Source organism: Varroa destructor, unplaced genomic scaffold, assembly GCF_002443255.2.
Source record: "Varroa destructor unplaced genomic scaffold, Vdes_3.0 BEIS01000006.1, whole genome shotgun sequence".
Classification (NCBI taxonomy): Eukaryota; Metazoa; Arthropoda; class Arachnida; order Mesostigmata; family Varroidae; genus Varroa; species Varroa destructor.
Window position 1 is genome coordinate 14,296,998 of NW_019211459.1, and position 14,763 is coordinate 14,311,760.

General features: G+C 40.5%; 1 protein-coding gene across 6 annotated transcripts; it reads left to right on the forward strand.

Moving 5' to 3' along the window:
- The first annotated feature begins 411 nt into the window (after nt 1-411).
- Nucleotides 412-14,398, forward strand: LOC111253179 (histidine ammonia-lyase-like). 6 transcript variants are annotated; one of them, XM_022812237.2, is made up of 19 exons: nt 412-639; nt 2,636-2,811; nt 3,797-3,890; nt 4,077-4,143; nt 5,953-6,055; nt 6,491-6,630; nt 6,832-6,995; nt 8,274-8,413; nt 8,653-8,700; nt 9,065-9,116; nt 9,331-9,426; nt 9,629-9,783; nt 10,193-10,273; nt 10,577-10,642; nt 10,857-11,022; nt 11,387-11,499; nt 12,650-12,780; nt 12,965-13,082; nt 13,371-14,398. In XM_022812237.2, the coding sequence occupies exons 2-19, from the start codon at nt 2,665-2,667 to the stop codon at nt 13,557-13,559; spliced, it is 2,070 nt and encodes a 689-aa protein (XP_022667972.1). In that variant the 5' UTR covers nt 412-639; nt 2,636-2,664; the 3' UTR covers nt 13,560-14,398. The 6 variants fall into 6 exon arrangements, with proteins under 6 accessions (XP_022667972.1, XP_022667973.1, XP_022667971.1 ...); XM_022812238.2 differs by having other exon boundaries at nt 412-622; XM_022812236.2 differs by lacking the exon at nt 412-639 and adding an exon at nt 646-792.
- The last annotated feature ends 365 nt before the right edge of the window (nt 14,399-14,763 follow it).

Below are 14,763 nucleotides of genomic sequence, written 5' to 3' on the forward strand. Positions count from 1 at the left end.
AGCCGTCTAGTCACACGGCCGCACGGTCTGCGCCAGAAACCCCTACAGAGAGATAAATTGCATGTTTTAAAAATGGAACTTTTTCCAGTATGATAAAGAAGAGAAATTAGGCTTACGATGATCATGTTCACCTTATGACATTGGGCAAGGGAGCCGGACTTTTCTGTTCACGTGTTTTTCCTTTGATATTTCTCATTTCATTAATAGTATTAATAATACTCTTGCCAATCATGTTTACGAACGCTACAGAAGAATAGAACATGTCGCCAGAGAACGAGTTTTCGTTATCGAAATTACGAGTGTTTATTTTTTATCAGCCGGCGAGAGTTGAGGCGCTTTCGTTCATGGCGTGGCGACGTGACCCTTACGTCTACTGTAATCGGAGCCTCCAGACACGATGTGAGAGGTAGATGGCGACCGTATCGCAGCGCAAACCAGAATACATTGGTCAGTCAGCCACTGATCGAAAACTAAGACAAGGGCAAGATAGACAAAAAGCAGTAGATAATAATAGCCTCGATATGTCGAAGAGTCGAGGCAGATGAACGACAGATTGAGTAGCTGTGCTCGCCACCTTGAAAACACCAGCCATTCATCGGCTGACCTAAAGCCAATCTGCCCGGTACGGATATAGAACAGGTATATGGTATACTGAAGATGTTTTTTTAGCTACGGCCCGCTTGTAGTGAACAGAAGTGAGTGAGTGGCCTATGCGACGTGTGAATGGTCGCCAGGTGCAAAGTTACTCCAGTGCTACCTTTGAACTTGGCTTCGATTTCATCTTTTATCGAGGTACACGATTCGCTCCCTCTGTGTTCAGAGTTCTACCCGATAAGCAACTTAGTTTTATGCCAAACTCAAAAAGCTTACAGTCTTTTCACGATAGCATTGCGTGGACTGTGTTATTAATTTTACTATACCTAAGTGTACATAGTAGCTCTTAAAAGTTTTTCAGTACCCCGTTGTTCCAAGCGGACCCGTCTAAATAATAAAGGTGGAGACGATTTGATTAAAATGAAGGGTTCCTGCTTCGAACAAGCAATTATTATGACCTTCAATCGTGTAGAAAAACTTCAGCCGACAAGAACATCTACTCCAAAAATAGACGATTAAATTTGGAAAGTGTTGCTTTTACGGCATCCTAATAGTACTCGCCCACTGATCAAAGGTGTCTATTCCAACGCCAGTTTAGCAGGATACAATGGCTACGTTTATGACCATATGCAGCTACAAGGATGGTAGCAAAATTATTGACCACCTGGATTGGTCGTGGCACTTGCATTTGGGGTCCGACCCAGATGACACATGAAAGGCAATGAAGCTAGTTAAAATGATACTAGTTAGTTTCTGCGTGAAAACAACCTAACTGCAACACTTCAGTTCTTCGCCGAATTTCATAACGGGCAGGCCTACATTGTGAAGTGTGTCAGTCTCGATTTGGCTACCCGGTCTATTTCATTGGTGTCTACGTCCCTTATGAACGAAGAGACGTGCAAAACGCTTTGTCCGTTGCAATGGTTACCGCTGCCGTTACCCTTCGCGCTTTATTCTTATAGTTACGGCAAGCTCTACTGTCATGCAAGTCGGTATTCTTTGCACACACGCTTGCATTCGCTGTAACTAGGGTGGCACAGAAAACTAACTAATTTTTTTCTGCACAAAGCATACTTTACGAATCTGCGTAGAAACGACCCTTCGACAAAGATTAAATACCTTCGGACACGTTTCTGGGCTTCGCTGTGCAAACTGAAAACCCAAACGATTTTCTCCATTCCACTCATTTACCTCTACAGTTGATATCTCCCGTCGCAGCCGGTTATAGTAAAAGCAAATGATTGATCAATATTTACTATTCTTACGTTTAGCGTTTTACCCCCTTAATAAAGTTAACAACCACAAAGCATGCGTCTTGCGCTATGGAAACTCCTTGCTAGGCTTTAATGTTTTTCTTGCTTTAATTTCTAATGGTTAATTAGAATAACTTAACTTCATCATACGGTCGCAATAATATTTAATGATACGAATATAATTGTCATATTGTTCTTCACAGAACAGCGTATTATTTACAAAGGTCACATAAAAGTTTCGAGATGTGCTAAATACTGCATATGCCAACTTGAATAAGTAACTCCAGACTCATATTTCTTGTAGCAGTGCAAATATATAGTGTAGCTAATGAAATCACTGTATTTGCTAACCCAAGTGGGCTTGGTAAGTTGAAGTAAAAGCATTGCAGTTAGGTGAGTCACCTTAAATGTGCCGCCTTTTGAATGGGCTTCACTTGATACCGTAGCAAAAATTTAACTGTCAGTATGTTTGTTAACACTACGTCTTCTACTAAACGGAGTGAGTAGAGCTGTTATGTGGGCATCGAGCATTCAGGGTATTTAAATCGGACCTACGTATAGTGTAATCTTGGGTAGCGCAGGATGTAGCGCTGCTATAGTGTTCTGTGGGATGAAGTGTCTGCCATAGAGTCCGCCATTGTTCCATATTATTGCCCAATATTGTAAGTCGGCCCTTCTTTGTATGGAATTACGTTACGTTATAGTTTTTCTCCTGAAAGCGGCGAAAGGTGGCCGCGAGCGTCAATAGTGTCCAGCTTAATTACGTCTACGAATTCTATGTATTCCAGCGAAGTTCAAAATCCTCTTAAGCGACATCATGATGAAAGTATCAGTTCGCGTGCGGGGCGAGTGGCTGGCTGTGCCGTGTCCTGATCCGAAGCAATCCATCTCTTGGCTAGGAGAAGAGGCCTTACGACGGTATACGAAGCTACAACCCGCCACGTATATCGGCAACGACGAAAAGGTAGGCTGTAAAACAGCAGCCGACGTAGCCCCTGGGCTCAAACGTTCAGCGAGCTATATCCTAGTCTGACGATTTCGGCGACGACATTTTAGCTTCAAACCAAATCTCCTTGAAGGAATAATGTCACTTAAACTACTCTGCGAGTATAATACGCCGATTTTTTTGCGGCTATCCAACTTTCGTAGCAGTGGCCGCCCTAAAAAGCGTCCTAATGTCGCACATCTACAGCGACAAAAAAATATGAATTTTCGAAAAATATCGTTAAGCGCTTGATCTAAATTTCCTCCGAACGGAGGATATTTAGTAGATTTATCTAACAGTAAAACATCGTATTTTTTCACTCTCTCGTCTCTATGAAACAAGGCTTCGGCCCAACTAAACCCCTTTCGACTTTCAAGCTGTACCTGTTCGTAAAAGTTGAATGATACGCCATTTTGACACAAATCCCTTTTTTTTTTTTGTTATTTTCGCGTTATTCATGTACGGATTGAGCATTTGATAAAGTAACCTAATGCTGCTGGAATCGTTAGCTAAACACAATAAGTAAACAGCCAAAACGAAGCGTTGAAATCGAGAGGTTTTTCCTGTTTCAGAACTATGATTTTAGTTAACTTAAATTAATAACAAAATAATTATTTAATCGTCTATGAGCATGTTCTTGACATAGCACAGCGTTATTTTAGTAGCGTGGCATAGATTCAAGGCGTAGCACTTCATTATCATAATGTTATCACGACTGTACCACAAGGAAGTCGTGTCCTAGTTAACGAAGACGAATTTTCGTGTTTTCATTTACGGCCGCTGTACACGTACGCCATAATCACACTGCTCGTATCGAAAAGAGCGCCAGGTCTCCGCTACGCTGTTTTCGATCGTATCCCAGATAATCAGTGGACCCATCGCGAGTGACTATTTTATAACATTCATCGATTGTTTACAGATAGTCGTATTTAATAGTCCTATGCTGTTTATTGTTTCGTGTCAGGTTTTTGAGATCCGAAAAACCCGAGGCGGCGCCATACTTGACGGAGAAGACGAAATACAGAGCGTTCTGGACAATAACGATTTCGTATCTGTGGGTAAGATCCGACTCGCTTTGCAACTTTCAAAATGTTGATGCCTTCATTGATGGAACGCATTTCCACCGTTCGATATAACGGAACTAATTTAATATGGCACTGAAGTGAGTAGCGGAGGCAGCAGAATCTTGAAACTGTAACACGAAATTTAGCGTTCTTATAGAAAACGAATCGTCTGCATTTCAGTATTGGAGTCCGATCGTCCATCGCCGATTACGGGTCCCCAGGAGTTGAACTACGTCCCAGAGATGGTGTACGTGTTCCTTAGTCAGGTTATATCTATTTGATATAGAAAGGTACATTAAGACATCAGTTTCATCAGAAAAACGAGGATATTTGCGATAATTAATGCTACCTTTAAGACGTCTTCAAGTGTTGCTCTTCTGTAAAAACCTGGTAATTTACTAAACACTGTGTAAGCCAAAGTTTGGTTACTTTCATTTTCCAATATAGGATATCTTCCCTATGTGCTGACACCTTTGAGAAATTGCGGTGGCAGAAAAAATAACCAGTTAATTTGATATGGTGTCCAGCAATATTCCCTTCAGGCTCTTATCCTAAAGTATGGCGACGGGAACGCCTTTATCTACTGCTTTTTGTGGTGTGTGAACTGATTTTGGTTTGACACCTTGATCCTCCAGCAAAAAACCTGAGGAACAGGCAAATCAACAAATAGAAATTTCTTTTGCTGATCAGTCTCTCCAGATTACGCTTTCTCTTTAAGCAATACCTTACGAGAGCTTAAAAAAATCGCCATACGCTAAAATCAGCTAGAAAAAAACACTTCACACCGCTTCGAACGAATTTGATCCCTCCAAACATATCTCGTAGGTGTTGTCGTTGCTGAGATATAAAGCTAAACGGAACAAAAGTTGTTAAGACCAAATGCTGGCTTGTGGGTTGCACGTCACTATCGCCGCTGCCGAAGCTTGGCAAGCCCATTCGTCACTGTAAAACAGGAAGTAACCTCATAAAGGCGGTTGTAAGTAAGGTTTGTTACATGGTATAGTTTTGTTTCCGTCTCATAGAATGTCAGTAGCGATCAACTGTTTCGACCCTTGTTATTTCAAAGTTTATGCTCGGTACTGCAGTGCTACAGCTTTGGTACTTTCAGCGACTAATCCCGGCTCGCCAACTTTCTTGTTGGTCAGCAGTAACTGCTATCGGCGGGAGCGATTGCGGCTGAAAAGAAATAACTATCAATCGAAGATTGCTTACGAATGTAATGAATATACGCCCGTTTGGCGATGGAACAGTCAGTGTGCTACTAGTAAACACGCTCGTGTTTGCGTGTCGACAATGGACATCCGGCGTACAATGCCGTCCGGGAAATATCCAAACATACAGCGAAAGTACTCAATAATAATTTATCTATACCAATAGAATGGCAGACGTACGACTCTGACGAAACCGTGCTAGCCGTGACTGGCTAGTATTCAACCATTTTAAAAAATCCACTGTTTCAGTAGATCATCGTATCGATCATTAGTAACGATGACAAAATTTTGTAGAAACAGATCACCTTCATGATGTCTATCTATAGAGTATAAGTGTGGAACCTAATCGATGCAGAAGTTGCTTCCGACCGGGAATTCACTTCATAGGAAAGCCATTGTTTTATTCTATATGTCCAACTTCGTCTTACATCTACATAAAGGTACAGATGCGTATTAGACTGTGGTCAAAGGTCATAGAAAAATTACTTGACTTAAAGTGTTTTTATATAATAACTGTTGTTTTAATTATTATTTGTTTTCGATTCGCGTATTTATCATACAATGTTTCTTTGTCACATGGCCTTTTATATCAGCGGTGCGAATATATTTACAGTAATTCGTATATATAATTTCGAAAATTTCATTTTCACCAACTGCCGCATTGCTCTTACAGCAGAACCATTTCGCCTGGACACTAAATATATAAAAAATAGAGCTATTACGTGCTACTACACATCTATTTTACGTCTAACGTCTAGACTGTTATTGGGCTTGAGCGCCAAAACGCGTAAATCCGTTTTTGTTCTCTTTTATAACAAATATGACGATTACTCACCTTACTTCAGACCCGGAGACTTCAAGTCACCAGCTCAAGAAATCAGCATCGATGGAAACAATTTGTCCCCTGAAGAACTCCTGGATCTTGGGAGAGGCAAATACAAGATTCGGGTAAGTGACATTAGGAAGGGACTCACGTTTCGGAAGCCATCTTTTTTTTATTTTCGACCTTAACTGGTTCGGCTCTTGGTATTGTTGATTTGCTACAGTGATAGTCTTGGCCATGGACCCATTTCTCTCCCCGCTGGTTTTAAGCAGAATACCAGTATCATTGAGTGTAATCGCTACGTTACGGAGACTAAGACGCTAAATCTAAACGAGTGATGGGCAAACATTGCTGAACATACTGTCGATGGCCATGCTGGGGGCATATCTTTCACGGCCCGCTTTACCATCAGTGATCGAGTGAAGCCAAAAGTGGATGGTACTATTGACCTAATCGCAATACCTTGTTATAGCCCGTAAATCAATTATTTAGTATTTAATATGCTTATTTCGAACTAACGTTGCGTAAATTGTTACCGATTGCTTTTCGCCTATTTATAGCTATCGCACGATGCGGTGACACGCGTCACCGAATCGCGAAAGATGCTCGAACAAATCCTAGAAGAGAACCAAGTGGCGTATGGGATCAACACGGGATTCGGGAAATTCGCAAGGGTTGTGGTACCTGAAGACAAGCTGATGTAAACTGACAAACATAAATATTACACCAAAAGAAAACGAACCAAAGTCTCTTTCTAGGAATCGGAACAGCTGCCACCCTCATGCCCCTCGAACGGGACCATTGACATCTCATCGATCGAGCAATCTGTCATATATTTCAATTACTTCCAAGCTATGTTCAATGTAGATGAAATAATTACAAGTTATTGTTTGCTTTTTAGAGAGCTTCAACAAAATCTCGTGCGTTCTCACGCTGCCGGAGTGGGGCCTCCACTGTCGCCGGAAAAAGCTCGTATGCTTTTAGCATTACGGATTAACGTCTTAGCTAAAGGCTACTCAGGAGTGTCAATCAGTACATTGCAACAACTGGTTGATGCTTTCAATGGTTTGTTCCCTTGACAACGATAACTTAGTGAGACTTCAAGAAGTTCGAGCATAGTTGCTCCCTTTAGTATGATTAGGTAGATATCTCCGCGATTACTAAATGGATAAACATCATCATTTACCCAAACTCATTCCTATCTTTCGATAACTGTTACTGGTCGAATGTTCATGTTGATCTCTAATCGTCGAGGAAACTCATTCGACAAATGATCGTTAGATAATAGTTTTAGGTTGCATTCGCTCGTATCTAATAGTGACAGGTTGTACGGGACCACTAAGCGGATCAAGAACGTTCTTTCAAGATGGAGGAATAACGATATTTCCCTTATTTTCTGATTCATTAGATTTTCTTTCGTTCGCACAACGCCTTGTGAGCCTCTCACGTTACAATACCTAATTCCGTTATCGATGGCTCGTTTGAAACTATCAGTCGTGGAGTACTTTACTTTACGCACCCGTTGCCGTCTGTAGAGCGTTCAAGTGGTCGAAATTTAAAAAAAAAGAGAACATACGAGCTGAAGCCATGATGATAATTATAATAGGAATAAATACAATACGTACGCGCTCTAGGTTACGTCCGTGTACATAGTATTCGACGCTAGCTCAATCCCTATTCTTGGCTGTCAAACTGCACCATGTCTTGCCAATGGCGACGGTGTGTTCCAGCCAGGTTTTATGTTTATACAACTTGTCGTTCTACGCGTGATTCTATCTATCTATCTATCATAGACTCAGTTTACTCACCTAGAAATCCACTCTTTGCTTAGCTTTTTTCGCTATAATTCGATAATCGCTCCCTCGACAAGTCCATATCGAGTCGATAGGAATTCCTGTGTTTCGCTTTAAAACTTCACAATTTCAGTATCGTCCTTCGGTTTCGGGTCCCGCGACACACTGTCCTAAGAACCTCAAACGTATAATATACCAACTGTAATTGTAATTTTTCATTTTAAAAAAGTATTTCCGCTGAAGAACTTGTTCTCGAGTGATCTTCGATAGACCTCACTAACGCTCCTAACTTCGGGAATTGCTAGTAGATTTTTCGGAACTCACTGTGTTTTGATGACTATGAATTGGCCGACAGCCGTAGGACACCCAAAACTTAATGGTAAATTTCAGTTTCTCATAGTGCGCAGTCTTTCAAGCAGCGTTTTGGCCGGCTAGATAGATTCAGGAAAAAGCTGCTCAATTGCTGGGTTTTTTTTTTAAATTTCAAATTTATATCAAACCAGATTTTAGAATGAATATAAAGGGTGATTTTTTGGTGATTGTTTAACAGCAAATTGTCTTTCGTGGGTGCCCGAACAAGGGACAGTGGGCGCAAGTGGCGATCTGGCACCCCTTGCACATTTGGCCCTCGGTTTAATCGGCGAAGGTCGAATGTGGAGTCCTGAGACTGGGTGGGGTGACGCCAAATACGTAAGTAGATCGATATCTTTTGCCAGAACAAGAATTTTGGAAGCTTTTTTTCTTCATGTACTGCTGTTATGAAATTTTAACGAAATTGATTTTAGTTAAGAGAGTCAACAGTTAAAAAGGGCTTTACCGAACGAAGAAAGCTCACAGCTTATATCGTTCGCATTTATTCCAAAAATCACCCCCTCGAAGACACCTACTATTTTTTTTTATTTACGTTTTTCTTTTCCTTTAAATGACAGGTGCTGGAAGCGCATGACTTAAAGCCGATTCACTTAAAGCCAAAGGAGGTAAGACTCTAACGATCGTACATTAGGTTAATTCTGACTCTTTATTAAAGTATGTTGATTTTTGAAAGCGCATACTTTCGTTGTTATGAGAACCCACAAGTATGCGTAACGAGCTTGTCCAAAGTTTGCATGGACTACTCGTATTGTGAAACTTCCAAAGTACAAACGATTTATATCAATAACATAATTGATTTCCAATGCGGCATACGTTTAAGTGTCATATGAGAGTATCGTTGATGGCATCTTCAGAAGATTCGTGATTTTGTTTCAAATAAAATTATCATCATCCAATTTTCAGTCAATAAAATATTTTCCACAAAAGTACTTATATCTCTATACTGTATATGTGAATGTTATCCTTCAGGGCCTATGCATGCTTAATGGAACTCAGCTAATTACTTCGATAGGTGCAGAAGGTTTGTATCGAGAGATAGCCAACTATGAGGATCAAATGAGCAAGCTGAACACTTCCTTTGACACAGATGAATAACTCCGGCTCAGCTTGGTCTTTACATGTTAATTTTTTCTCACTTGCATCGCCTTACTTACCTCTCAAATTCGTTCGAGGAAACACATTTGAAAAGACGTACGCGTCACAAAAACGGAGATTTGCTCTTTTTTCACAAACAGCTTTGGAACGGGCCTCAAATATCTGCCGACAGGCTGACGTCGTCTGTGCACTAACATTAGAAGTTCTTAAAGGAACAACGCGTGCCTTTGATGGCGGTAAGTAGGACATGTCAACACGATTGCAGTGCTATTTTTTGCCTTTATTTGATTTATTTTTCTAATGTATATATATATATATATATATATATATATATATTTCGAATGTCAGACGCCACAATTAGCACCCATCTTAAAGAAGACTAATCATTCAATTATCATAATAGTAATACCAGGTTAATATTTACGTTGCTTGGTTCAGATATCCAAAAAATTCGTCCTCATTGGGGCCAGGCGCTGGTTGCCAAACGGTTACGCGCCCTGCTGCATTCTGACGTTCATCCTTCTGATATAGCTCAGTCTCACCGCTTCTGTAATCGCGTTCAGGATGCGTACACAATCAGATGTTGCCCACAGGTTTGTAATGGTGTGATGTAAACGGAAAGGAGCACGCATGTGAACTTTACCCTAATACAGACATAGCATATATATATATACTGGTTGGTGATGACCCAAAAAAAGTGTTTAGCAGCAAAAATTTAGTCTACAAAATCCGCACCCATCGACGAAGCTAGAAGATCGAATGATTTCGGCGAGGTATCTTGCTGTCATGATACCTACTGATACCGGTACAATATTTCAGTTCGACACGACAAAAACTGTTTCCAATTGTTACTAATAATGAAAAAAAACCAGGTCATATTGAAGACGTTAAAGAAACGTGTCGGGACGAACCTTTATGGAAGCTCATTGTTTATTACATATCTATATGTTCTTCGCATCAATTATAATTAAAAGTATGACATAATCTTGATTAATTAATTAGGTGCATGGCATTGTACACGACACCTTAGATTTCGTGCGCAGGATTATCACCACGGAAATGAACAGCGCCACTGATAATCCGGTACATACATATATATATATCTATATATATTCTTTATATATAATCATCAAATATATACGGCAGTTATATGTTCCATTCCAATTAAAATGATACATAAGAATGATAATCACCTAGCGTACTGTAAAACGTTTTAAAATTTACGTAAACAAGGGTTTTCCCATCAGAAAATTGTTCGCTGCTGTTTATAACCTCATTATTTTTGTGCACGCAATAGAGCCCTGCGAATTATAACGGCCTAGCAAATATAGGCCTTACATTTCTTGTCTGATAATTGCGTTATATTTTGGAATAATACTCCTTTAGTTGGTATTCGTAGAGCGCAACGAAATTATTTCTGGAGGAAACTTCCACGGCGAGTACCCAGCAAAGGTTAGTTAGATTTCGAAATGAGTCTTCTTCTTCAAATGTTCTCAGAGCATTATTTTAGCTTTTTCCATTCGAACTATTCGCATCTTTCCAAATCACACGAGGCGTTCCAGGTAGCGGCTCCACTTACCCTGACTGAGAGAAAAAAAACACTAAGAACACACAGTGTATATAACTTAAGTTTCGACTGATTTGTTTTTGTCGGCTTATGTTACAGGCACTTGATTATTTGGCAATTGCGGTTCATGAATTGGCTTCAATGTCGGAGCGGCGTATCGAACGACTGATTAATCCGGCTCTTTCAGAACTTCCCGCGTTCCTCGTCAAGGACGGAGGGCTCAATTCGGGCTTCATGCTTGCACATTGCACGGCCGCTTCTCTCGGTACCCTTTAATAGCTCACTGTGCTTGTTTATCTTGATCACGTTCTATAAGTGCTACCGTACTAGACGAAGTAAGTGAATTGACCTAGAAAACTTTCAACTGTTTAAAGATGTTCATGTAAGTACCTGACATATTTTGCTCGTCCCATTTTAGAGCTTTGTTTCGTCTACGATTTCGGGTTGGCATAGTCCCCTAAAAGGGCCATTCGTTAACGTGACCATCACATAACTAATCTGTGTATGACGATACTTTTCAAAATCGGTGCCCAAACAAACGGAGATAACGCTATTCAAGTCGTAAGTAGAATTATATGAACGGCATAAATGAACGATCGTAATCATTTTGTCACTGGTTTATAATATAGTTACAGAGAATAAAGTTCTCTGTCATCCAGCATCGATTGACTCCATACCAACAAGCGCTGGAACAGAAGATCACGTATCGATGGGAGGGATGGCAGCGCGGAAAGCACTCAAAGTAAGTAATAGTCTTTTGTCTGAGTCGATTTCCCGGATGAGCTGTCCCCATATTAGGATTATGAATAGCTATCTCGTATTGTACAATGGGCCTCGTAGTAGCAGTGCTTGCCTGGTTAGCTTAGTGACACGCGCTGGTCCAGGTGTGTGCCATCAGGGATCGGCCGCTTGCACCAATGCCTAAGGGCTTATTATTACCGGACGTGTCACTATGAGAATACATATTTCTATAGCATTATATTATGAAACGTTCCCTTACAATAGCTTAGAACACGTTTTGATTTATTCTAGTGAACTTTAAGTAAACATTTAACAAAATCACCATAAGATACGACATGGGGTTTCGGGGTAAGTTCGAATATGGTTTGGCGGGCCGTTCGTCGAGATGAGAACGTGTTCATCGGATATCTTTGCTACTAAAAAAAAGTCAGTTACTTTTAAATGAAACCGGGATGTCATCATGGCAGAGGCAGGAGCTTCTTTTGCTGTATATAAGCTAAAATTAGCTATCCTCCAATGTCTTCTTGCCGGACAAACCTCCGCTGAAGTTATTAATCTATTAAGCCAACAATCTGTGCCATTGCTAGCCGTTATACGGCCTCGCTAGAAGAACCTAAAACAGGTTTTCATACGACAATATCGAAGATCTGCAATAGAGACTCGACTGGCGATCAATCAATCAAAAAGATTACAAAGGTCTATTTCTGATGGACTTGTCAACCGAGAATCAGCGACTGCTTTTCAGGCAAGGTTATGTATCTCTATAAGGTCCCAACTTATAAGAAACGTATAGGCGTTGTGCACTCTAAAAGTGAACGCTTGTTAGATTATTGGGTTTTTTAGTCTACTGTTAACCCAAAATGTATGTCTGTGAGACTTTTTTATTCGTGATATATTTGACCGAGCCTTCTGAGCGTGTCAGTTGCTATTGCAAGATTCAGACAATGGAAACTTATAGGTGACTTCTGAGCAGTTTAGATACCGGATTAAAGTTTTAATGGTAACGAATGGAAGCTACGTTAAACGGCCACATTTCGAACGGTTCCATTTAAGTGCGGCTTATACACAAGCGATTTCGTCCCGGTTCATCCCGTACATCCTGTATGCATATAAAATAAAGAAGATTAATTGGTGTTAATTACGTTCTATAGGTTGTCGAAAATGTCGAGCACGTGTTGGCAATCGAACTTCTGGCCGCGTGTCAAGCCATCGAATTTTTACGACCCCTCAAGACAACTGCGCCGCTCGAGGCTGTGTACAACCTTGTGCGAATAGTTGCAAAGTACGTCGACCGCCGCATAAACACACATAGAAGTGTGACTGTTATGCATTGTACTTCTACTACTATTGTTCTTACTATTTGGGCCTTCTGAAGTATAGTTTTACTGCTCCTATATCCGGCCAGTGATGTAAAGCCATATAGGTACATGCGACCAAGAACATAGATTAATATTGCTCCATTTCAGAGCGTGGGACAAAGACCGCTTTATGGCTCCTGATATCGACAGCGTCACATTGATATTAAAAGATGGCCGTGTTTGGGACGCTGTAAAGCCATACCTTGATAAATTTCTCCTCGTCCAGGTAAAGACAATCCAGATCTTCCGTACGTTTTTTACGCTCTCACACAATGACACGCCTATACAAACTCCTGTTTCCCTTTCAAAATGAAGAATAATGAATGGATAATTTACAATATAAGTTTACATGATCCCAACCGGAAACTACTTTTCCTTATTCACTTTCTATTGCTCTAATATTGAAAAGAGCTGTAAGACAGGATATGCTGCCCGTGTCGACATTAGCTGTAATGCTATGGTCGAAGAAGGCCTAGATTCCGGGTGAACGTACTACGATTTCAAATTTCTTTAGGAAATCGAAACGCGAATGCCATCTCCAACTTCTTCTCAGCGAGGACTAAAACGGGGTATAAAGCAGCAGTATAACGTGCAGCGCACCAAACAGCGTTGCCAGGTGACACGTGAGGTTAAAGGGTCAAAAGACAGCAAAGAATCGAACCGCAATGATCCGGCGGCTGCAGGCGATGATGACGACTTTTAAGCGGAACGTTTTTTTTTTTCATAAAGGCCAAAATCATGTATGAGTATGATACAGCGTTTGTCAAAATATTTTGTCTCTGCACGCAAATGCGAAGCATCTAACATTCAAACATGTTCCGCATTATACACTATAGGCGGGAGGGAACAACGTAGCGTTCACTGCAGCAAATGTATCGAGCAAAACGATCTGAACTATTAAAATGGGCAAATTTATAAAATTGAAAAAATAATCATTCAAGGTATTCCTACATTGTCCTGAATCTGTCCAGTTTTTGGTCCTAATTATTAGTCCGTTTTTCTCCCTATTTCTTGCTGTTCTCTTTTCCGTGTGCTCGTTGCAACGCGTCTGAAGCACCCGTATCCGAAGACAACGTAAAAAGACAACCTGCCGAAAAAATTCAGCTTGTCCTAACTATCCTGAAGAGGAAGGACGAAATGAGCAGGCTTTCGTTGAATAGGCGTACACGTGTTTCTTGATGTAATGGCTAGAAACGAAGGTATACTCTGATCGTTATACTCCAAAGAGCTATATCGTTCTCGATCATTTAAACAAAAGCATACAATTTCAAACTACGGACGCGATGCTTTAACAACGATCTAATTAATAGCGATTTTTATATAATAATCACTTTGCAATAACACTGATAATTAGCGGAATACTGGATTCCACGGGCTGCCAACCTGTTACCATAAAAGCAACTTGAAGAACTGCTCAGGCGGTCCTTAGAACCTCAAATGTGCATAGATAGCGACAGCTTCGGTAGGTTTCGTAGAAAAGATGTAATATGGACATTTGAAAATTCGATGGACTAAAAAAACTTGGTTTTTATTAAAAGTAAATCCAATGTGTTTTCAATTATGCAATAGACGTTGGTATAACGTTGTAATGGTAAGCCCACAAATGTAATAGATCTCATAGGAATCGTTGCAGAAACGCTTTTTAGGTTGTGAGCGAGAAGTGAAAAATGAAATGAAAACGTGGTTTCAACTTGATATCAGTACAGCTGATGAACTTTCTAATGCGCACCGCCGTTGCTTTTATCTAAGTATGAGGAGAGCTATCAAATGCAGTCCGAAGTAAAAGCTCGGTAAATTACAGAGCTCAGATATACCGAAAAATGTCAACGGAATTATAATAAACTTCAGACTTTCTTTCGATAAGGAACTTTCTGTGTTGTGACACCTTTTCCGAGAAGCTCGCTGTC

Excerpts from the sequence above, each read along its gene's own strand:
- LOC111253179 (XM_086992418.1), top strand. The coding sequence starts at position 1,477 with ATGAACGAAGAGACGTGCAAAACGCTTTGTCCGTTGCAATGGTTACCG. Across the intron at positions 1,583-2,635 it reads CAAGCTCTACTGTCATGCAA|CGAAGTTCAAAATCCTCTTA; the intron begins GTCGGTATTCTT and ends TATGTATTCCAG. Across the intron at positions 6,056-6,490 it reads GAGGCAAATACAAGATTCGG|CTATCGCACGATGCGGTGAC; the intron begins GTAAGTGACATT and ends GCCTATTTATAG.